Here is a 25,518-nt window from a genome sequence, read left to right on the forward strand (position 1 = left end):
CTTGGTATAGACTGAGAAAACCCATCTCAAGTTGTCTGAACACCACACTCTTTGCCAGCTAGAGAAGACAGTCATGTTGCTTCTCAGCATAATGCAGGTGATTACATGCTCTCTCATGCCATTGTCTCTACAGAGACTGATGCTAAGATGTCATGGTCAGTCAGCCCGCCCACTGAGGTCACCTTGGATCCGTGCTCTATTTTACAGGCAAACTCCAGCTTCTTTTAAAATAAAACAATACAACAATGATTACCTCAAGTTTGCCAAAAATGCAGTTGTTCTGATTGACAGACAGTGCACCAAACATCCAATCCCACCAGGGTCACATTTTGTTTTGAATATCGACTTACTCTTTTACAGAGCAGAACATGAGGGTTAGGCGAGTTCATTGTTGCCAGTACTAAAAACCTTCACACCCATCTCTTAGGCACCCATATGAGAGCCAAGAAGACGCTTGAGCGAATCAAGCTCAGATTCTGTTGGCCAGGGTTCAATGAGGAGGTCCACTGCTTTTGTACTTCATGTTCAGAATGCCAACTGTAGCCAATTCCACAGGAGGATGGTGGTCCTCTTTCTCCATACCGCTTAATGACATCCCTTTTGAGCAAATAGAGGTCAATATAGTAGGATCCCTTGAACCTTCAGACAAAGGACATAAATACATCCTCATTTTGGTAGATTATGTTACGTGATACCCTGAGGCTATCCTCTTGAGAGTAACTAATTCCAAAAGCATTGCACTGGAATTGGTATGTGTCTTCATGTGTGTCAGCATCCCTCAGAAAGTCCTAACGGACCAACAGACGCAATTCACCTCGGAGACATTCAAGGAGGTTGTCAGATTACTCAAAATATGCCATCCTTAAACTGATGGTTTAGTCGAGTGCTTACATCAGATGCTAAAAAAAAATGTTGTGCATGGTGGTCAGTGAAGATGTGGAGAACTGGGACCAGTTACTTCCCGTCATCTTCTTTGCTTACTGGGAAGGGTCTGAAGCCTCCACAGGCTTCTCCTCTTTTGACGACAGCCCCAGGATATACTGGACAGTCTAAACGAAGATTGGGAGGAAAAGGCTCTCCCTGTGGTATAGTGGGTCTGCGGCTCAGAAAATGGCATTTGATTCTTAAATAAATAATTAATTAACTGGCTTGATCTCCGTCAGTGTTGGTGAGGTAATTGGGGAAAGACACACCTGCATGTCAGGATGTGGTCTATCTCAATTGTTTCACGGGTTTCCTGCAGTGCACAATTGAGATGCTTTCACCCAAAGAGGCATATAATAAAGAGCCGGCACAAAAAAGGGGAAGATGGGGAAAAAAGGATAAGAGTGGAGGGTGAATGATGGGAAAGAGAAGTGAAGGAGCACGAGGGAGCCAGTATGACAAAAAGGAAGTAGGTTGACGGGAATGGAGCCCCAAGGAAAGTAGTGTGTGACCAGCGCTCAAGAGGGGGCTGAAGGTTGCTTCTGTTGAGCAGCCAGGGAGCAGGAGCAACCACAACACACCGGAGGACTCCTCGTGTAAGTTCAGGAATGTAGCGGGAGTCAAAGGTGTGTAGGCTTGGTGGTGCCCTTTGGATCACAGTAGGATGGGCGTCATGGACGCAGGTCTGAAGGGTGTCTGCGTCTGTTGGTCGACATCTCTCTTGGCTGCAAGATCCTAGTAGGATAAGCCAGAGAGACATCACCTTTAATGGGAAGCACTGAGGACTGTGATTTTAAGGAGGAAACTCCTGAATTATTTTAACTCTGTTTTAATCGATTAATTTATGACTTGCTTTTAACCTCCACTATCACAGACTTTTTATGGATTATTTATGTATTTATTGAAGATGAATACTGCAGTTTTTGAAACATTGTTTGTTTTGGGATTGTTTTAATAAAAGCACTTTTGCACTTTTATGCACCTACCCTTTGCTCTATGTGAGTGTCCTCATCTGCTGGCTCATCCCTCAGGTACGTTATCAGCGGTAGCAGGTTCAAGTGTCTACTGGAAGGACACGGTAGCATGGGGCTGACCTGCACTGTCACACTCCCTTCCACAAACATACTACAGCATATCGCACAGTTATGTAATAGATTCACTAAGATACAGCCCGTACTAGAAGAAAATATGCAGCAGGCGCAATCTGTACAAACCTGTTATTATAATCATGGCATGAGCTTCTGTGAGTTCCTTCCTGGGGATGGTGTCATGTTCCTCATTTCTACTTCCCATTCCAAATTGCTGACACATTGGCAAGGCCTGTACAAAGTTAAGGCAAGAAAAGGGCTGGTCAGCTGTTTGGAGAAGCAAAGCTGAAATTGTGGTAGGAATGGGAACCCGACCCCTAGTCAGTCAGACTTGTTTTTTCTTTTCTCATGGAACATCCCTTAACTTCAGCTCTGATTTGACTGCCGAACAACAACAAGAGTTTAAAGCAGCCATCTTGTCTGTCCTAGAAGTGGTGAATAAGCAACCCAGAAGGACCTTTCTGATAGCACACAATGTCCCTGGAAGTAAAGCGTGCAGTAGTGGAGCTCGAGATCAAGCAAATGCTAGAACTAGGTGTTAATTGAGGAGAGTTTTAGTCCCTGATCTAGCCCCACCGTCTTGATCCCAAAGCCTGATAGAAGATGGCTTAATCATGTCTCCTGATTTGACGCTTATCCGATGCTATGAGTGGGCGAACTCCTCGAGTGGCTTGATAAAACCACCATTGACAGGACAAAAGGGTATTGACAGGTTTCTTTATCGGACTCTGCAGACCACATTCAGCATCCCTAGTGGACACTGGCAGTATGGTGTCCTCCCATTTGGGATTCATGGGGCACCGGCAACCTTCCAGGGTCTGGTGGATAAAGTGCTATGCGCCCACAACTCCTTTAGTGCTGCCTACTTGGATGACATGTTATCTATTCTGACACATTGGAGAAACATATGCATCATGTTCAAACCATGATTCTGACACAAAATACAGTAATCCCTCGCTATATCGCGCTTCGCCTTTCGCGGCTTCACTCCATCGCGGATTTTATATGTAAGCATATTTAAATATATATCGCGGATTTTTCGCTGCTTCGCGGGTTTCTGCGGACAATGGGTCTTTTAATTTCTGGTACATGCTTCCTCAGTTGGTTTGCCCAGTTGATTTCATACAAGGGACGCTATTCGCAGATGGCTGAGAAGCTACCCAGCTTACTTTTCTCTTTCTCTTGCGCTGACTTTCTCTGATCCTGACGTAGGGGGATTGAGCAGGGGGGCTGTTCGCACACCTAGACGATACGGACGCTCGTCTAAAAATGCTGAAAGATTATCTTCACGTTGCTATCTTTTGTGCAGCTGCTTCCTGAAACGACATGCTGCACGGTGCTTTGCATACTTAAAAGCTCGAAGGGCACGTATTGATTTGTGCTTGAAAAACAAACTCTGTCTCTCTCTATCTCTCTCTCTCTCTCTTTGTCTGCTCCTGACGGAGGGGGTGTGAGCTGCCGCCTTCAACAGCTTTGTGCCGCGGTGCTTCGCATACTTAAGCCAAACAGCCCTATTGATTTGTTTGCTTTTCTCTCTATCTCTGTGACAGTCACTGCTCCTGACACGCACTCCTTTGAAGAGGAAGATATGTTTGCATTCTTTTAATTGTGAGACGGAACTGTCATCTCTGTCTTGTCATGGAGCACAGTTTAAACTTTTGAAAAAGAGACAAATGTTTGTTTGCAGTGTTTGAATAACGTTCCTGTCTCTCTACAACCTCCTGTGTTTCTGCGCAAATCTGTGACCCAAGCATGACAATATAAAAATAACCATATAAACATATGGTTTCTACTTCGCGGATTTTCTTATTTCGCGGATGGCTCTGGAACGCAACCCCCGCGATGGAGGAGGGATTACTGAAACCCCAAAAATGTTTCTTCGGATTGATGGAGGCCAAATATTTAGGCTATCTGGTGGGCAGGGGTATGGTCCAACCACTGTTCTCCAAAGTAGGTGCCATTTTAAGATGGCTTAGTCCAAAAATCAAGTGGAAAGTCCAAGCTTTCTTAGGATTAGCAGACTAAAACTGCCAGTTTATACCCCATTTCCCTGAGAGAGAGCGGCACCCTTGAGAGATTTAATGAAAAAAGCTGCCCCCCAACATAATGGTATGGGATACAAAAACCAAGGCTGCATTTTATGGCCTAAAACAGACCCTTACATCACAACCAGTTCTGAGGATTCCTAACTTTAATTTGCCTTTCATCCTCCAGACTGACACTTCAGACTCAAGTCTAGGTGCCGTGCTGAGCCAAAGCATTGACTGTGTTGAACACCCCATCTTGTTCCTGAGCTGGAAACTGCTGGACAGGGAAACCAGGTATGCAGCTGTTGACTGGGAAACATTGGCAATTAAATGGGCTGCTAATCAGCTGAGATACAGTACTTCCTTCTGGACTGAAAGTTCATGCTAGTAACTGATCATGTACCACTCCAGTGGATGGTGGTGTTTAAAGAGTCGAACTCTCTTGTCACCAGATGGTTCTTGGACCTTCAGCCGAATAAGTTTAAAGTCCTACATTGTAAGGGTTCCCAGCACAATACTGGTGATGCTTTTTTTTAAGATCAAGATCTCGTGGTTCAGAATGCCCGACTTGACATGTCTGGGCTAAGGGGGGAGACAGTGTCAGTTGTGTGCACATTGGAGACAGCTTAAGGGTTTTTGTCATATTGTTTATCCGCCAGACCAGAGGTTAGCACTGTATACTAATGTCTGCTCCTCTCCTCTCTCTGAAGAATGGAAGATTGTCAGCCCCTCCATCTCTGATGTTACATCCTTGTCTGTCTGCCTGGACCCTCCCCTTCCTGCCTCCTCACCTCACAACCCGGAAATCGGCCATCTTGAGGCAGTTCTGTGATGAACTCACGTTTGTGAAGGCATTCCAGCAATTGTTGCTTTTTTTTTTTGCCTTAAGCCTTTCATTTACATGGTGTCACCAGGGTGGTGCACCAATTCTTTATTATTGTTTATGTCCTGTTTTACAGCATATTTATACATTTCCATACCACTTCACATGAGATAATATTAAAACAAGCTGCATTCATGCAAATTGGTATGAAAATAAAGATCATTGCCCCAAGTGTGGATGGGCACTCCTGTGGACAAGGATACAAACTGTATTGTAATTGCCAGCATATTACCCTGAAGATAAGTGGGGCAGGATAGGTGACTGACAATGAAATGTGATACAGGTACGCTGAGCTCTGTATTCTACGAACCCCTGGAATTTCCCCATTACATTTTACAAGCCAGCACTGATCTGTTGATGAACCAAGATCACAGCACCAATGACGTTTTTTTTTTTTTGGCAGGACTGCTACTTAACCATCGCAAACACGCTCATCTTTGAGAACGTGGCTTCTAAGAGTAGTGATTGCTATACCCACCAATGGGGGATAGCAAAAATCAAGATTCATGGTAATCTGAACTAGTCTGCGTAACATCAAGGGCTTTTAATATCGGCGACTTGTTTACCTGAGCGTTGTTACATGTGAAAGCTAGTAGGTAAAAGGTAATGTGTAAACGTATGTTATGTTGGGCAACTGCACCCAATGTTTTGAAATGAGTAGTGATTTCTGTACTCCTTTATAGTAAACGCAAATCCTTGATAGCACATTTCTGGGGTATTTGATTGCCTTCATTTAGACTCCAATTTGTTCCCACAGTTCAAAAGAATATAAAATTGTTACTTTCAGGTGACTTTAGAATTGTGTGAATGTGTGAGTCTCACTTGCCTCATGTGGACTGGCATCCAGACCAAACTGAAACTCTATTGTGCAAGTTTTGTTGTTGGCATAGGCTCCAGAGACAGAAAACAGCTGGTAGGTAGGCTATTTTTTTAACAAAAGAACCCTTATTGAGTAGCAGGGAAACATCTTTAAGAGATAAATGTAACAATTGTATTGAATTACAGTAACAGTAAATGTACTAACAGTTTGATGTAGCAAAGCCATTGTTTACAGTATAATGAGCAGCATGTTCAGAGAAGGGCAGCACGGTGGCGCAGTGGGTAGCGCTGCTGCCTCACAGTTGGGACACCTGGGGACCTGGGTTCGCTTCCCGGGTCCTCCCTGCGTGGAGTTTGCTTGTTCTCCCCGTGTCTGCGTGGGTTTCCTCTGGGCGCTCCGGTTTCCTCCCACAGTCCAAAGACATGCAAGTTAGGTGGATTGGCGATTCTAAATTGGCCTTAGTGTGTGCTTGGTTTGTGTGTGTCCTGCAGTGGGTTGGCACCCTGCCCGGGATTGGTTCGTGCCCTGTGTTGACTGGGATTGGCTCCAGCAGACCCCCGTGACCCTGTGTTCGGATTCAGCGGGTTGGAAAATGAATGGATGGATGTTCAGAGAGTTTTATTATCTTTCTATATTAAGTCTAATCTTCAAAAGATTGAATATCTTGTCATTATTTTTATTTTTTGTTTCCTTTGTATTTGCTAATTTCTTCTAGTACATTTAGGCTGGTGGTAGGAGTCAATACAAAAATAAAAGTTTTTTACTATAAAAATCAAAAGCTGACAACATTTAGAAATCAAAAAGGTCTTATTATTTTTTTATTTTGTATTTGGTATTAATACACACAGCATATATAAAGTAATTTTACATTTGTTTTAGATCATACTGTAATTATTTGTTTTGGAAAGACTATTGCACACAAATAATGGTCATATATAATATGCCAGGTGATCAGTTTTGGTGGCTTCCTGAGTGTTTGACTCAAAATAGGAACATTGTGGAGGACATTTTTTTTATTTGATGGGCTGTAATGTGCTTTCTTGCTGTAAGATACATTTTTTTCTGATAATCTGGCATAATCAATAATCATGGACACGTCTTTTCTAATAAGTTTGTAAATACTGCTTTGGTTCTTAAGTTACATCCAGTGAAGTTAAAGTGGACTCTAATTTGACCAATATTAAAACGTAACAGATCATGTTCTGTAAGGTACCCCTTTGCCCATTTTGAACTACTGCCCACAAAAAGATCCGTGCACGTCACTGATTATTAGTTACTATATCTTAGGGACACCAGTTAATCTAACATGCACTTCACTTAAAAGAAAAAAAAAGATGAGCTGCAAGAAGAATATCCAAACCCCACACAAACAATGAACAGCATTGAAAGGAACCTAGACTTCTAGGGTTATGAGATAATATTACTAATGTCAGTGCCAACACAACACAACAAGGAGGTGAGACAGGCTCTGGCTTCCTATGAGCCTGTAAAAGGAGAAAGTGGGCCTGATAAACAGATGAATGGATAGGCTGGTTTAAAAAAAAACAATTATTTTCATGTTAGCATGTGTCTGGTTTCTCTGCATTGTAAAATGTTCAATAGCATATTTAAACACCAAGCTACAGCTGCTGCTGAGATGTTTGGAGGAAGGTGATGAGAAATAGCATGTTGACGCAATGAAGTCAAGGGACAGGAAGTTATCCAAGGTAGGCACTGAGGTGAGAATGGGCAGGAAGTGGCAGGCAGGGGACTCAGTGTGACCAATGTGGAGTGGTGACATGAGGCAGAGCAGGAATGAGGTTTCGGATTACCCATTTTGAATCTGTCAGGGGGAAGAAGAAACATGGCTTGGTGCAAAGAAAGGTGAGAATAGCATTAGAGGAGCAGAGGTTGTGCAGGATGGTAGCTATGAAGCAACAGGATGTGTAGAAAAGGTGGGTCAATACTCTAGAGAGGAAAGTGACATAAGTTGAACTGTGAAGAGCTGAGCCAGCTCAGATATAGTTTCTTGTCCGGGCAGTCTATGATGTGCTATCCATTCCAATGAACCTCTGAACCTTTACACCTGGATTAAAGCAGAGACACCATCATGCTCATTGTATTCAAAAAGTTGAACCTTAAAGCATATACTCATTTGCAGCTACAAGGCACTGTCGAAGGGGAGATGCTGCGGGAGACACAATCAGGTACTGAAAGTAATCGCAGAAACCATCAGAGCAGTAATAGAACAGAACACACAGTTCCACCCCATAAAAAAAGACTGTCACTATCATCCAAGCCAGGGAGCAGCCAACCTCTGCAAAGGTAAATGCAAAAATATGAACCCCTGCAACAGACTGGCTGTTGATGGTGGAACTGGAAAAGCAACAAGTTCCCCCAATACATTACAGGCACTACACTAAGACCATGTCCTCCTTGTGTGTCCGACTCCACCAGGCAATTCAACAGGTTGGAGCTAACAGTCTGTTGGAAGATCATTTGGTTGAACCCTATGAATGGAAGCTCTCCTAATGTTCGTTCGTCCATCGAATCGACAAGGACCATCTAGTCATCTGGTTAAGGGTGGGGTGGGTCTGGGTGGGTGCATAGGTGGCTTACTAGTCCGATGCGTTCTCTGAATAGTCTCTGGCAATGCGGACAGGGAATGGTTGCGGCAGACGACGGTCTAATGCTGTTTTTTCTGGCTTGTCTGAGTTGTTCAGCTGCCGCAGTCCTGCTGGTTTCATAAGATTGAGCCCCCTTCTTGACAGCTGATCTCCATTTGGTTTTGTCCTGAGCTGTCTGTTCCCATTTAGTAGGATTGATGTTGAAGGCTTTCAGGGCTGCTTTGAGTGTGTCTTTATAGCGCTTACGTTGACCTCCTTGGGAGCGCTAGCCTTGCGTGAGTTCACAAAAGAATAGCTTTTTAGGAAGCCGATTGTCACCCATACGGGCTACGTGTCCTGCCCATCAGAGTTGAGACTGCATCAAGGTGGTAAAGATGCTGGGTAGGTCCGCTCTGGCAAGAACCTTGTCAGGCACTTTGTCTTGCCACTTGATGCCGAGAAGCTTTCTGAGGCAGGTTGTGTGAAAGTGGTTTAATTTCTTGGCGTGACGCTGGTATACTGTCCACGTTTCACATCCGTAGAGCAATGTAGAGAGAACTGCTGCGTGATACACCTTGATCTTGGTTTCTTGTCTGATACCTCTCCTGTCCCACACGGTGCTGCGGAGTCTGCCAAATGTTGCACTCGCTTTTGCCAGTCTGGCATTCGTTTCGTCGTCCATGACAACAGTTCTGGAAAGGGTGCTGCCCAAGTAGGTGAATTTGTCCACCACGTTTAAACGCTGCCCGCTGATGGTAATGGTGGGTTCCACGTAGGGCTTCCTGTGGGCTGGTTGATACATCACTTCAGTTTTCTTTGTGTTGATTGTGAGACCAAAGTTGTTGCAGGCCTCGGCAAAGATATCAACGCTGTGCTGCATGTCGACTTCTGAGGCAGTGTTGAGGGTGCAGTCATCCGCGAACAGAAGCTCGTTGATGGTGTTACATTTAACCTTGGTTTTCGCTTGAAGCCTCTTAAGATTAAAGACTGATCCATTGGTACGGAAAAACGGATTGACAAGCCTGTAGTGGAGTCCTTGAACGCGTCAGCCAGCATTGCAGAACACATGATACTGAAGAGTGTGGGGGCCAGGACACAGCCCTGCTTCACGCCGTTTGTGACAGGGAATGCTTGAGATGACTGACCGTTGTCCTGGATTCGGGCGAGCGTGCCATCATGCAACTGTCGAATGATGGCAGTGAACTTGTCTGGGCATCCGTACTTCTTCATGATTTTCCTCAGGCCATCTCTGCTGACTGTGTCGAAAGCCTTGGTCAGGTCAATAAATGTAGAATATAGGTCCGTATTTTGTTCCTGGCATTTCTCTTGGAGCTGCCTGGCAGCAAACACCATGTTGGTAGTCCCACGTTCTTTGCGGAAACCGCACTGACTCTCGGGTAGGAGACCTTGCTCAAGATGTACATTCAGGCGGTTCAGTAGGACACGGGCCAATATCTTGCCTGCGATGGACAGTAGTGAAATTCCGCTGTGGTTATCACGGGCCTGGCGGTTTCCTTTGCGTTTATACAGGTGGATAATGGAAGCGTCTTTGAGGTCCTGTGGTACAATTTCGGTCTGCCAGATGATCTGGATTAGACACAACAGCTTATCCGTCAGCGCTGGTCCACCCTCTTTGTAGATTTCGACAGGAATCATATCGGAGCCAGGTGCTTTACCACTGGACAGCTGGCAGATGACTGTCTGTATCTCGTCCAACGTTGGAACAGAGTCCAGTGCCTTGTTCGCTGGAACCTGGGATAGTCTTTCAATGGATTCATCGTTGATGATGGAAGGCATATTCAACACACTAGCAAAGTGTTCCACCCATCTTTCTAAGATTTTTTCCTTGTCTGTGATGAGTGTAGAGCCGTCTGCACTGAGGACAGGGGAAGATCCTGAGGTGGTAGGGCCATATATTTCTCTCAGGCTTCTGTAGAAGTTCTTCATGTCTTTCCTGTCTGCAAAGCCCTGAATCTCATCAGCTTTCGCACTCAGCCAGGAGTCTTGCATCCGGCGCAGTTGCAGCTGGACGTTGCTGCGGATGCTTCTCAGTGCGACTTTCTTTGCTGTTGACGTTGGATCGTCATGTAGTGCCTTGTATGCCCGGCGTTTTTGCTGAAGTAGCAGTTGGATCGCTGTATTGTTTTCATCAAACCAGTCCTTGTGTTTCCTGGTAGAGGGTCCGAGGTGCTCAGCGGCTGTGCTATACACCATCTCACAAAGTGTGGTCCACGCCGTCTCCGTGTCCTGGTTGTCCAGTGTGATGGAAGCAAGGCGTTCATCCAGGGTGTCAACAAAGGTCTGTCTGATATCGGGGATCTTCAGCTTGCTGATGTTAAGGCGTTTCGGAGCTTTAGTGGCTTGAGGTCTTCTCTTAGGTTGGATGTGGATTTTCATCTTTGAGACGATGAGGCGGTGATCCGTCCAGCATTCTGCTCCGCACATGGCCTTAGTCACCTTCATGTCCTGTCGGTCCTTGTTTCTGACGATGACGTAATCGATTAGATGCCAGTGTTTCGAGCGGGGGTGCATCCAGGATATCTTGTTGCGTGTGGGGAGGTTGAAGACTGTGTTTGTTATTAGAAGGACATGTTTAACACAGGTCTGAAGGAGCAGCAGACCGTTGCTGTTGCACTTTCCAACCCCATGCTTCCCCATCACACCTTCCCAGGGGGTGTTATCACTGCCGATACGAGCATTAAAGTCTCCGAGAATGATGAGTTTGTCAGCAGTAGGAGTGGAGGAGATGACGGTGTTCAGGTCTTCGTAAAACTTGTCTATGGTCTGTTCTGGGTTTGTCATGGTGGGTGCGTATGCGCTGACAATGGTGGCAGCCTTCGTTCCATGGATGAGGGGAAGTTTCATCGTCATGAGATGATTATTGATTCCTTTCGGGGAACTGGAGAGTTTGCTCGCAAGAGAGGTTTTGATAGCAAAGCCAACTCCAGCTTCTCGCCTTGAGTTGGGGTCGTGTCCGCTCCAGTAGAATGAGTAACCAGCAAGCCTTTCTGTAAGTTCTCCTTCACCGGAGAGTCTGGTTTCACTGAGGGCGGCGATGTCTATGTTGTATCTGGCAAGTTCGTGGGCACTGAGTGCCGTGCGTTGTTGGGGTCGGTCTATGTTATCCCTGTCAAGCAGGGTGCGGATGTTCCATGTGGCAAATTTTAGTGAAATAGATTTTGTTTTTAAATTTCGACCGCATAGTTGGGTCCCCACTGACCGCGGCTAGCCGGCCAGGGTGGAAAGGAGCAGGCAATGTTTGGGGCACCTTTTCTAGCCCCTTCCTCATGCATGGAGGTGAGCAGTGCTGTCCAATAGGGCTGCTCAGACACTCAGGTGGCTGCTGAACTCCACTTCTGCTCCGGTAAGTGAAGAGCGACCTTATGGCCTGAGTCGCCTGTGTGCAGGCTTACGGCTACGACTCCCAGTGCACCACACCGTCGCCACAGGGCTTAAAAGATGCTGTGAGATTGATGACTGATGACTTGCGCAGCTGATTTTGTTTATAGTGAGGAAGAGTTGCGCAGCGTTGACCTCACTCTCTCGTCCGGGACCACCTGTGTCCAGTGGCAAGACCTAAGTCATGACGACCGGAGATGGGTACGGATGCAGTGGATGACCAAGATGTTCTACGTGCCTCATGTTGCTCTGTGCACTCCATGGTGCATTGCTGTAATCACCTTCACCTCCGTTGCACCTAGATGGTCTCTTCTGCAGGTTCCGCCGACGTCCAGACTTCGCATGTTTAGGTAGGCAGACCTAGTTCACCGAGGGTTTGGGCCCATCGGCTACCCTCACCTGGTTTAGCCGGCCAGTGGAAGCCGTTGTCCGGGGTATGGCCGCTGTTGCATGCTAATAGCTGCAGGGAGCCACAGGTGAGAGCTGAGTGACAGGTGAGGACCAAAGCGGACGAACTGCTCCAGGGAGCACCACGTGTTCCCCCATCTGAGGTACTACCTCTTCCTGTACACTCCATTATACCCCAAGCTCTCCTAATACAAGGAACTCAATGGCTAATGAAAACAAGGAGGCTGGAAGACAAAGTGCTTCCTAGTCAAGGCTGGCCTCAATATAATACAATACAGTTTATTTTTGTATAGCCCAAAATCACACAGGAAGTGCCGCAATGGGCTTTAACAGGCCCTGCCTCTTGACAGCCCCCCAGCCTTGACTCTCTAAGAAGACAAGGAAAAACTCCCAAAAAAAACCTAGTAGGGAAAAAATGGAAGAAACCTTGGGAAAGGTAGTTCAAAGAGAGACCCCTTTCCAGGTAGGTTGGGCGTGCAGTGGGTGTCAAAAGAAGGGGGTCAATACAATACAATACAATACAATACACAGAACAGAACAAATCCTCAATAAAAAATTAAAACATTTTTTAGAAGTACGGAGAAGAATTTAACAGTAGATGATATCACATAATAAGATTTAGATAATTTTAGACTCCTGGAGACGTCATCCATCAAGCTGCCTCCCCCATTTGGCCATTCCACGGCTGAAACAGTGTTGGGCCAGCCAATCCGATGAAAGGACCCCTCTTTCTCACGATTCCTGTGATCCTCCATAAGGGATGACTTTACCTTAGGCAGGCAAAACAATTTGGCTGGTGGGCCGTGGCACCAAGTGCCACATTTGAGTACCGAGAAGAGAAACAGAATAGGTGAGGGTTAGTATCCAATTCTAACTATCATGTTACTTATGTTTTAGTGCTAATGACTAACAGCAGAGATGCAGCATGTACAGTTAATCAGCAGCTCTAGTCAGGATATGCTAAACTGAAGTAGTGAGTCTTCAGCTGGGATTTAAAAGCTGAGACCGAAGGGGCATCTCTTATAATAGCAGGCAGACCATTCCACAGTTTAGGGGTCCTGTAAATAAAAGCTTGACCTCCCATTGTTATTTTATTAATCCTTGGAACTATAAGCAGACCAGCATCTTGAGATCTTAATGTGCACTCTGGTTTGTAAGTCATGATAAGTTCAGACAAGTAAGCTGGACCTCGGCCATTTAATGCTTTATATGTTAAAAGAAGGATTTTGAAATCTGCCCTAAACTTATCCGGGAGCCAGTGTAAGAATTTAAGAACTGGAGTTATATGTTCGTATTTTCTTGTTCTTGTAATAATTCCTGTAGTCGCATTTTGTATTAAACTGGAGGCTGTATAAAGAACAGTTTGAACATCCAGTGAACACTGCATTGCAGTAGTCAATCCTACTAGAGATAAATGCATGAATTAATTTCTCAGAATCCTGTTTATTTAGAAAGCGCCTTAATTTCCTAACATTTTTAAGATGGAAGAAACATGTTTTGGACAACTTTGTAATATGTGCTTTAAATGACATGCTAGAGTAAAAGATAACTCCTAGATTGCGGGCTGATTCAGTAAAATTAATTGGGATTCCAAATGAGTTAAAAGATGACAAAATATTGTTATGATCAGCGTCATTCCCTCCAACAATTAACATCTCTATTTTATCTGTATTTAGAGACAAGTAGTTCTCATTCATCCACTCCTTTAATTCGCTAACACAACTAATTAAAGACAACATCGGAGAAACTTCATCTGATTTAAATGAAAGGTATAACTGGGTGTCATCTGCATACGAGTGAAAATTAACATTATGTTTCCTAATGATAGATCCCAGTGGAAGCATGTAAAGTGAAAACAGTAGAGGTCCCAGTACTGAGCCCTGCGGGACACCATATTGAACTTCTCTGTATAATGATGGAGTACTGTCAGCACATTTCTGTACATATTGGAATCGATTTGATAAATAAGAACTAAACCAAGCGAGCATGGTGCCTGTAAGCCCAACATCATTTTCTAGCCTGTGTAGTAAAATAGAATGGTCGATGGTGTCAAATGCTGCACTTAAGTCCAACAACATAGTTACAGTGGAGCTTCCTTCATCGGAGGATATCAGAATGTCATTTACAACCCGCGTTAGTGCTGTTTCTGTACTATGACCAGTGTGAAAACCAGACTGGAATTTCTCAAATAAATTGTAATGTGTAAGGTGTGACTGAAGCTGATTGGAGACTACTTTTTCTAGCATTTTAGAGAGAAATGGTAGATTTGAAATAGGCCTATAATTATTTAGTATGTGTGGGTCTAGGTCTGACTTTTTAAGTAATGGTTTAATGACTGACACTTTTAGTGTATCAGGTACTGTGCCATGCAATAATGAACTACTGATAATGTTTAAAATAGGCGCTGCAAGAACATTCATTGCACTTTTTACTAGTTTTGTTGGCACTGGATCTAGGGAACAAGTAGTGGGCTTCATTTTAGAAATTAAAGTTAAGACTTACTGCTCAGTTACAGGATTAAAATTACTAAAGTGCTGAGTGAAATGTGAGACAGGGTCTGCTAAGCCAGTATTTGGTTTGTAGTGTGATGCAGAAATCTGGGATCTTATATTTTTAATTTTCTCATTGAAGAAGTTCATAAAGTCTGTACTGCTAATATCTGTTGGTATTTTGCACTGTTGATCTGAATTTCCATTTGTTAATTTAGCCACTGTTCTAAACAGTACCCGAGGATTTTTATTATTGTTATCTATTAATGTAGAATAGTATTCTGAGCGAGCTTTAAAGAGGGCTTTTTTATATTTATTAACACTCTCTGTCCATGCAATTTGAAAGACATGTAGCTTTGTTGTTCTCCATCTGCACTCCAGTTTTCAACACTCTAATTTAAGAGCTCGAGTGTTTTCATTAAACCAGGGAGAGTTTCTATGTGCTTTTATCACTTTTGTTTTAAGGGGAGCCACTGTGTCCAGAGCATCTCTCAATGTCACATTATAATGTGATGTTAGCTGATCTAAATTGTTTTCCATGTTTACATTTGATGTTAACTGATCTGAATGGTTTTCCGCAGTTACACTCGACTAACTCAAAGTATCTATAAATTTTGAAGCAAAATTACAATCTAGATGTCGCACTGTCTTTGTTTTAATCTGGGAGTGTGTTGACAAGGGCAGGACTAAATCAAATGTAATTAAGTAGTAATCGGAAATAACTTCATTTAATGGAGTGATATTTAAATTTTGAATTTCAACTTTGTAAGTTATAATTAAATCTAATGTGTGGTTATGATTATGAGTTGGACCTTTGACAATCTGACAAAATCCTACTGAATTTAACAAATAAGTAAAACATTTGCTAAAAGTGTCAGTTTCCACATCAATGTGTACATTAAAATCCCCCATCAGTACTACGTGATCATAATTTATAGCCAAATCAGATAGAAGGTTGCTAAATTCAGTCATGAACAATGAATACGGCCCTGGTGGTCTGTAGACTAGTACTATAATTGTGTTGGAATCTGTTTTAATATTTAAAATGAATGCCTCAAAGGATGTAAAGTTGCCTAAATTTTTAGAAGTGATTTGCATTTTGTTACAATGAATTATTCCAAGGTCTCCTCCTCGACCAAAATCTCTAGACTTATGAAGGAACGAGTAGCCATCGGGTGACGCCTCAGCTAGGGGGACAGTGTCAAATTTACTAAGCCAGGTTTCAGTGAGTAGACACAGATCAGATTTTGTACTTAATATAATATCATTTACCAAAACAGCTTTAGTGCCAAGAGAGCGAATGTTCAATAAGCAGCATTTAAAACTGCATGGTTCTTTCTGAACTGCCGATATATTTTTTGTTTTAATTTGAAGTAAATTTTTATTACAGATGCCCCTGGTGGAGGGTCTGGTTTTATCCCTTGGTCTAATTATACACCTTATTTTTTGGTTATCAATTAATTTAAGGCTTGTATCAAGACTAAATTTACTGGATGCCCCATGACAAGGATTATGGGTAACAGCTTCAGGAAAGTAACAGGTGGGATAAACAACAGCCTATGATTTAAGATCACATGACTGCGGCCTGGATGGTGCTCTGATCAGTCAACTCAGAGGACTTGCAGCACAATCTCTGACCAGAGCCTTCAGCTCACTGAACATTTTATGGCAGGGGAAGAAAAGAGCCTTCCCTGATGCATACCAAAAGCAGAAAAAGCCTCTCAATGGCTATGGCTCAAGAGAAGCATTGGGGGTAAAATAGCTAACTGGAGTCTGACCAGACCCTGATGGGTCATCTGGAGGATGCATGATGTTGAAAGATGCGAAACACCCAATGATTCCAGGAACATCACTGAAGATGTGTCCAAATGTGAATCAGTAGATGTGTTAATAACCAATTTATTTTATATTTACATAATTTTTGTTACTTATGGTGTATTATAAAGTGTGCCACTGGAATTTTTCCTATCTGTCGCTATGTTATTGATTTATTAGTTGTTTATTTTTATCATCCCGCAATAATGGATTACTAGCAGTGAAGCATGATTAAAGCAGCAATGGTTCTACAAAAGAGTGTATTCCTTTCTTTATGATATAATTATATTAAACTCATTTGGAGAATCTTAAACTTTGTAAAATTATTTTCGTTTTTTGAGACGACGCATGTCCCTACCACTTCAACGATCCTTTTAACTGTTTGCGCTTCATTCGCTAATGGCGCAGTGAACTTAAGGTGATTTCGACAGAAACACGAGTCGATGGTTAATCATTCATTTTGTGTACACAGTGTGCGTGAGTTAAATCAGCAAATCTGGGTGGTTTGTCCACCCCTTCTCACTGTGTAAACGTTTTAAAGAATACGGTTAACTGTAGTATTATATACAGCACAGCTTTATATAAGTAAATCAAAAACAGCACCATTGTGTCTGATCGCTCATTCACGATCACTTCTCACAGTTACAAGTCTTACAAGTTCCGTCCTTCCATGCAAGCACGACACGGAGAAAGACTCAGCTCTGTATCAAAATTACAGATTTAAGTAAAACGTCTATGATTTGATGAGAATTGTATACACCGTGGATGAAAGCCAAACGAATTTGTACTTCTATACGTGATATATACTATTACGACTGCTGAAATCTTAAAGTAAACCAAGATTTTTCTTTCGAATTATCAGCAAAGGATTAGAATAATTTTCAAATTACTATTATTTATGCATGTGGATGATGTGCAGGAGTAACTATAATGCAAAGGTCCTTTGACCCTGTCATTATAGTCATCATTGGTTCGTCTTCTTACGCGGTTTTCAACAGAAATGAAGAGTTTGCCTGCTGTTGACATTCTCATTCCGTGGGGGAAAGTTGAAAGTGGCGAAAGATGAAGTTAAATACCTTACCTTAAATATACACGTCATTTTCTTGTTACACTGTCCTCCTTCTTACATTACATATTTTAAAATGCGTGATAGAGAGTTATCTCGTATTATTGTTTGCTAGTAATTTTAAGAGTAATGTCTCTTTTGTATTTTGTTATAATCAATGCGTTTTTTCAACCTGATTGTAGTATTCGGTTTCATTTTCCGAATGAGCTGCTTACGATGTGTGCTCCACCATGTTCGAGCTGTTGAAGACTTAGCTTTCTTCCATAGTTCCAACTCTTGCTGATAGGCCTAAATTACAGTTCCACACTGGCCATTGATTCTGGTAGTACCTTCGATGGTCATGTCCAGTTCCGGGTTGGTTTCGGCATTGCTTTTTATTATAACAGCTTCACGTAAGCAGTACTTAAAAAGCAAGTTCAAATGAAGATGAACTGGTTTGTCTTCCTGGGTCAGATAAACCGTAAAATAGCCGCGTCTCTAGCTACTTCATCCACGCGTAAATCCGAGATTAGATTTGTCAATTAGGAATACGGGTTTTGAGGACTAGCTACAGTGAATCAATTTAACTCTTAAAGCTGCTCCCCACAAAGCTTTTATTAAGTACTTTTTACACGGCACCAAAGCACTAGATTCACTATAACTTGTCCTACTCTAAATTGCCACTGGTGCTATTATATTTTCGATTAAGTCTAAAGAGTATTTATTAAGATTTTGTTATACAGAAATATCTGACTACTCGATGAACTTGGGTGGTCTCATTAAATAGTTATCTTAATTTATTTTTCGTTGTTTCTACTGCAATTACATGTATTTAGGTGCGCGCTTCTTTTTAATGTATACTTAGCTATATACAGTAAACAGATTCGGTATGAATGTAGAAGTTCGCCAATGTGCCCCCCATATATTTTGTTAAACTAGCTAAATAAAAAGCAATCCATAATAAACTGATCACTTAGTGGGGACTATTCAAAATAGTTCCATTAGTACTGCTAACTACAGCTAGTCAAAATGCTGTGAAATTACTTTTATGTTAATTCATTTAGTTCATTCTACTAAAAATTAATTGGTCCAGCAAAGTAAAATGATGTTGAGATTGTGTTAGTTTAATTTGTTGAACATAAAAACATAACTTCATCTAATTTGACCACATTATGTTGACTGAGTGTAAGTCGTTTAAGTAGAAAATGCTACAAAATATTATTCTCAGTTTACACAACTCAGTTGTGTGTAAATTGTTGACATAACTCTGTTGAGTAAATTCAGCAAGACATTTTTTTGAGTGCAGTAAAGGACTTGCATCCCAATCACGGATGTCTCAAACCTTGAGCCTAATGCTGCTGCTGCTGCCTGGTATGGTACAGTGCGAAGGGTGGATAGATAAAGAATGTGTCTGTCCTGCGTGCAATAATAGAACATTTGGCAAATCAATAAAGTATATAATATGTGTGAAGTTCATTATGTTAGTTAAATTGATATGGAGTAAATGTAAGGGCGTGCGTCTGTGTCCAGTAATGGACCAGCGCCCGGTCAAGTGCGGATTCCTGTTTGGGTAGCGGTGAGGAAAGATGGAAAGAAAGGTATTTTGTGTGAAATCTACTACGGAAACTTCCAAATTTCTGGAAACAATTAACAAAGACGTTATTAAAGTTAATAAACAAAGCGAACTCCGCTTCGGAAAGAGCATTGCACTTTGTACACATTTTTGTTTTATTTGAAATGAAATACATGTTTTTAAACACTTCTTGATTGAAAACGAACCCAAACCTGCTACATTAACCAATTCCTCAAGTTACTGAAGGGTCGTCTTACCTATGTCGGCCTCAAATTGGGTACGGGAATGCTTGTGTTTGTATCTAGGCATTGCTTTAAAAACTCCTTTAATTTAGCGTTGCTTAACTTTCCGAAAAGCGTTATTCACTAAGTATGAGACAATCGGGTTAAATCTAAATATTCATTGTTCAAACTATTTGTTATTTTTTAAAATAAATCTTTGTAGTACTAGGGTGTTGTACCGTGTTAGCCATTATGAATGTAGAGAAAAGCCAAGCAAAATGACACCTTTTATTGGCTAACTAAAAAAGATTACAATATGCAAGCTTTCGAGGCAACTCAGGCCTCTTCTTCAGGCAAGATGTAATCAAAATAAATCTTTGAAAAGCCACGTTTTGAATTGCTGACATACTTCAGTAGCACTCTGGTCAACCGTGTTGCGGTAACTATGAGGCAAAGTAATCGCCAAGTACAAATGATTTCTTCTGTTAATAAATGTACTCGTAGCCCATACAAAACTAGAGCGTGACCGCTGTTTGCTCGCCATCAACATAGAACTGAATCATTTGCTTTTAGTTACTGCGGTCAACAATAAAGTTACGCTTTATAGATATAGTCTTGTTCGAAAATGTTATGTAATATCCTTAAATGTTTATCTCTGTTAATTGTTGAGTGTAAAATCAAAGCACTTTCTCTTAATGTATTCTCCAGATGAAATTCCCGAATTTACCACAAATAGCGAATAAACGCGCATTACAATTTAAAGTGTGGACACTGTACATTGGCCGAAAATTCAGAAGCGCTGAATTATGACCACAGAGAAATGTTTTAGGGTGGTAAATAAACCTAATGGATGCATACAGCAAAAGCTCATAGTTAAAAGAAAATATGCGACAAGGAATGAATATGATCTCATTGAAAGGAAAGCAAAATGAGACAAAAATGCATCGCTGATGTCAGTCGGCTCTCGCCAGACCCCTTTGCAGTGCCTCAAGATATTTCACTCACGCGGCGACCCGAAGGGAGGAACAATTTGCAAAGTTAATATCCCAGTAAAATCCATGCAATTATTTCCCAAGTGCTGGCAGTAACATAACTGAATGCCACATATAATCATCTACGAGGAGCGTAATGTTACTTTTATCAGAAGAGACCACTATGTCCCTAAGCCTTTAGAGTTGTTCCTTTCCTTAAGTGTGAGTTGGTACAGTCCAATTAAACTTTCAACGTCGATTGTATAAATACAGTGCAGCTTAGCTTTCTTTGGACTGCAGCGAAGGCGCCCGAGTGGGTCAATAAAGATTACCTGCACATTAACTATGGAGCACACTGAATTGATTAAACCAGAAACCTTAGATGACTTAATTAAGGCTTTGCATGAAAAGTTTTCCGGAGATACAGTGAATGTTGAAGAAGTGCAAAATCTTATGGAATCGTATGAGAGTAACCCTCATGAATGGATGAAATACGCCAAATTCGATCAGTTCAGGTAGTGTTTTTTTATCAATAGTGTAAATATTATACTAACTTGTTAGTCGGGAAGAGTGTTTAATAGAATTAAGCTGCTTTACAATCATACTATTTTGAGAGACATTACAATATAAAAATGTTTGCTTATTTAACTGGTAATAATGTATCACACTTGTCTAGATGAGTACTTTTATTACGGACAATGTTTTCTGTACAGTGAAGTAATTGGTAACACGTTTTTCACTTTTTGTCATAATAAATTGTATCAATTTTGGCATCCCGTTTAAATATACAGCAAGACACATTCTTATTTCACCACTTATTTAAGTGTTGCTGTTTGTTGATGTTGCTGTTTTCTGATACGTATTTTGCAGCTGGACAACCAGGGATTCTTATGTGAACAACTAGGTGACATGAATATTTAAAACAGAATGGACTCTGACTACATGCTACGTGCGCACTTTAGGATTCTCGCTTGTTCTGTATTTGCTGAATACTTCATAACTACTAAAGAGAGAGAGAGAAAGGGGAAGAGTGAGCAGGAGAGCAGTGAGTGCACAGTCCTCTCACTCCCCCGCCTCACTCGGGCAGAAACGAGGGTGGGTCCCAGAAGACCAATCACGATTTAGGGTAGGCGCACACCCTCAACCCTGGTTAGTGACCAGTTTAGATCAGCTAAAGGGAGTCGATTTACTTTTTTAGCAAGACGTTCTTTTACAGGCGCAACACGTTTTTGTGCTGAGCCAATAGTTCTGCAGTGTTAATCAAATAGGCTGAGGTAACAGTCGTTAGTTTTAAATTCCCTTTTATTCTTAGTAGAAATGTGATTGTAATGTCACAGATACCGTAATTTTGATTTACTTAATCTCATATTTCTTGTTTTAGATTGCTATAGTTGCTAATGATATTTTTCTCAGGTGATGCATACCCATAGGCTGTTGTTGCATACCATAGGCGACATCTGCACATAACTCTTAACTGCAATAAAAAGTAAATAGAGGGCTAGTTATTTCCTTACCTTATTATTTCTTACAGATATTTGTTCTAAGAGTTGCACAGTGGTGCAGAGGCTAGTACAGCTACCTCACTGATTCAGTGCTCTGGATTTGAATCCTGCACCTGGATGTTGTCTATGTGGTGTTTGTTCTTCCCCTGTCTCTGTCAGGTTTACTCTCGGTAATCTGGTTTTACTCCCACATGCCAAAGATGTCTGGGTTAACTTTACTGGTAGTTGCACATTATTTCTGTTGCGTGAGTGGGCTTGCGATGGATCAGTGCTCTATACAGGGTTTGTTATGGCCTTGTACCCAATAATGCTGGACTAGGTTTCAGACCTTTACAATAATAAATTTATTTCAATTTGAGAACAATATGTCCCTTTATAATTTTCAATTAATATACTAGGGGGCTTCGCCCCCTGCTCGCTTTGCTCGCCAACCCCCGTGTTTGGTTTTCGTAAACTTAAAGTTAGGTTTTTTTTGGAGTAACCCCCTTTACTTTATACATTACAATGTCCTAACTGTAATTCAGATAATGTCCTTTAAACACTCCTTTTTTATATTTGTTCTAGTAAGCAAAATTTTGTAATAATTTAGTATTGGATTCCTTAATATTTCATCTCTCCATTACAAAAACTGGTGGCACGACATAATAAAAAACATAAAAAATAGTTTTTGAGCAGTATATCCAGAGATGTTTTGTAATATATGTGCAGTCTAAAATTCATAATTGTTTTCATTATTTATTTTTTCTTACACTTTGCTGAAGTGATTGGGACAATCTACACATCTTTTGTGGATTTTTTATAAGCAAAGACTTCGATTATGATTATGACATTTACTTTTATGATACTAGGGGGCTTTGCCCCCTGCTCGCTTCGCTCGCCAACCCCCGTGTTTGGTTTTCCGGATACACACTTTTAAGATTGTTTTTTCTTTGAATTGTTGCTATTTCATTAGTTTCACTTTTATTTCTGAACTTCTTTAAAAACAATATTTGGAATCTTTAGAGTCCCAACATGCTAAATCTTTTAAATGAGGTCCGTGAGACGTGTTTAATGACTTTGTACCATAATTCAGGATAGGTTTCTGTATTTGAAATTTCAGCACAGACAAAACGATCTACATCATCAGCAGTTAATTTTTTTTGCAAAGTAACCAATAAATGCATGTAAGGTAACCTCCATTTTTGAAATTCTCTGGCTTAAACTTCAAAGCCTTACTATATGTACATACTTCAGACATATCATCACAGGGTAACGGGGGTCTGCTGGAGCCCATCCCAGCCAACACAGGGCGCAAGGCAGGAAACAAACCCCGGGCAGGGCGCCAGCCCACCGCAGTCAGACATATCACCTATGTCCATATATTCGATCTCTATTCGCCTTTTTGTTATTTCTCCGAGTAATTTGTGTTTGTTTGCGCTAATGCGGTGTTTACTTTCTTTGTTTTGACACTTTCGTTTTTTTCTACTTTCATATTCTGTATCTTGCTCTGCATGTGTTTCGAGCCTATTTTTTCTTTAGGTCTTTTGAATTTCACTGTTTTCATTATCTCTAACCTGCTCTGCATGTGTTTGGCCCCCTTGTTTTTTAACCTCTTTATGACATTTTACTTTGTTTTATACTCTTTGTCTTCTATTTCTGACCTCGCTTTGTCCTGCTATTTTTTCAGTTACACCTAGTCCGTGATGATTATTTTCCCCGTTTTCAAGTAATTTCCTTTTGTTTGTGCTAATGTGATCTTTACTATTTTTTTTTTGATACTGTAGCGATCTCCACCTCCGGCTCGAAAATAGAAGTAAAAAAAAAAAAAAAAAACACGTAGTAAAGTCTCACAAAAGTTTTACTTGAACAATCAAGAAAAAGAACACCGACTTCGTAACCCCAAACACAACCTTCTAGCACCCTCTCCAACCCCCTCCTCCCATCCCTGGCCCCCTGACCACATCAATCAATACCCCGCTGTCAGTCTTGCGTGATGTACTCCGCCCTCCCTCAATCGAACCTAACAGTCACTCAAAAAAAAATAAAGGCTTCAACCTGGAAGAGACGCTACAATACTTTCGAATTTTCCTGCTTTCATATTCTTTACCTTTCTCTGCATGTGTATCGTGCCATTTTTTTTTCTTTTTTGCATTTTTTTCTCTCCCAACGCTTTTGAGTCTCTTTTCTCCGTGCTGCTCTTTCTTCTTCACTTAGTCATTGACGTTTCATCTAGAACGTATTGTCCTTATACGCTCTGTATGCTCTGAGAGCCCTGGATCTGTGTGTGCTCAAAGCCTTGACACGACTGTGTGTTTTGCTGTCCATGGTCTTATTTGATATTGGTTGTAAGTAGGGCATGTCTTGCGAGAATCTCGTGATCTATGTTCCCGCGAGATGGTCCTGGGTCAATCTCTTGGCACAAAGTCTCATGTTTAAGGTCCCCGCGAGATGCTCCGTGGCCAATCTCTTTCATCTTGTGGGTCTTTTAAGTGTCTTCCATGATCTTCACGTGAAGATCACGTCTTGTCTCCCTAGTCATTCTCTCCCAGGATTTTTTTTATAATAGAGAGATATAAAATTGCATGTTCTGCACTATGTTGGCAACAAGGAGACCACTGTTCAAGTGCCAGGTGCTCACTGCATAGAGTTTGCATGTTCTACCCTGTATCCATATGGCTTTCCTCCAGATGATTGAGTTTCCTGCCACAGTCCAAAGTCATGTGGATTGAGTGGATTGCTGTTGCTAAATTGGCCCCAAAGTGTGTGTGTTCACCCTGTGATGGAGTGGCACCCTTTTATGGGTTGTTCGTGGCTTGCACCACATTGTTTGATAGGATAGGCTTCAGGTTCCCTGTGGTTCTGAACTGGATAAGTGAGTTTGGAAGATGGGTGAATGTAAGCTACATGATTGTGACTGCATCACAGACTGAAAATAAATTCTTGGCTGCCTGCAGACCATGAAGCCCCGAAAAATCCAGTCTCACCAAAACATTAATTTACATATGAAAAATTTGGAGATAACAATGATGCTTTGCAAACAACAGTCAGAAAGAGCAGTCTTAGTGCCGGTCTGCAGATGTTGCAGAATAGCATTAATGGTAACATGTCTGTCCATGATTTATAGATAGATAGATAGATACTTTATAGGCATCATGGTTCCATTCCCGCTTGTATCCTTTTTTTGTCTTCATCTTATTTATGTTTTCAATTGAAAAAAACATGATCTTTGAAGTTTTTCTTTCCTGTTATCTGTATTCTGTCATTTAAACTGATTGTTACCACTGTTCTTTAAGAAATCAGAACTGTCACAGTCTCTGCCTATCCTGTATTGTTTTTTGTTAGTTCACATGTCTAACTGGTTTGTGCACAATTATTTAGGTGGGAGTTCTTAAGTATGTCATTAATGTTCTATTAATTTCTCTGTTCCTATAAGTAGTATCATAACTGTATTATTCATTCAATGAGAAAAAAATAAAACAACCATTATTAATAAAGGTATTTAACTTTTTTAAGATTACCTACTTACAACACAAACGTTAAAAGCTGAAATTTCAAAATTTAATCAAAATGCATTGGGAAATGTTTTGGAAGTAAGTGTTCTGCACACGAGGGGCACAGTAGTAGGCATTGTGAATTTCCCCTTGGGATTACAGTAATAAGGTATCCTATCTATCTATCTATCTATCTATCTATCTATCTATCTATCTATCTATCTATCTATCTATCTATCTATCTATCTATCTATCTATCTATCTATCTATCTATCTATCTATCTATCTATCTATCTAT

At 41.4% G+C, this 25,518-nt stretch overlaps 1 protein-coding gene across 1 annotated transcript in view; it reads left to right on the forward strand.

Moving 5' to 3' along the window:
* The first annotated feature begins 20,525 nt into the window (after positions 1-20,525).
* Positions 20,526-25,518, forward strand: part of cdo1 (cysteine dioxygenase, type I) — a 45,932-nt gene continuing 40,939 nt past the window's right edge. Inside the window, exon 1 of the mRNA XM_028805268.2 lies at positions 20,526-20,763. Within this exon, the coding sequence (XP_028661101.1) occupies positions 20,594-20,763 (170 nt within the window). The 5' untranslated portion in view covers positions 20,526-20,593. The remainder of the gene's footprint in view (positions 20,764-25,518) is intronic.

Source organism: Erpetoichthys calabaricus, chromosome 7 (assembly GCF_900747795.2).
Source record: "Erpetoichthys calabaricus chromosome 7, fErpCal1.3, whole genome shotgun sequence".
Taxonomy (NCBI): Eukaryota; Metazoa; Chordata; class Cladistia; order Polypteriformes; family Polypteridae; genus Erpetoichthys; species Erpetoichthys calabaricus.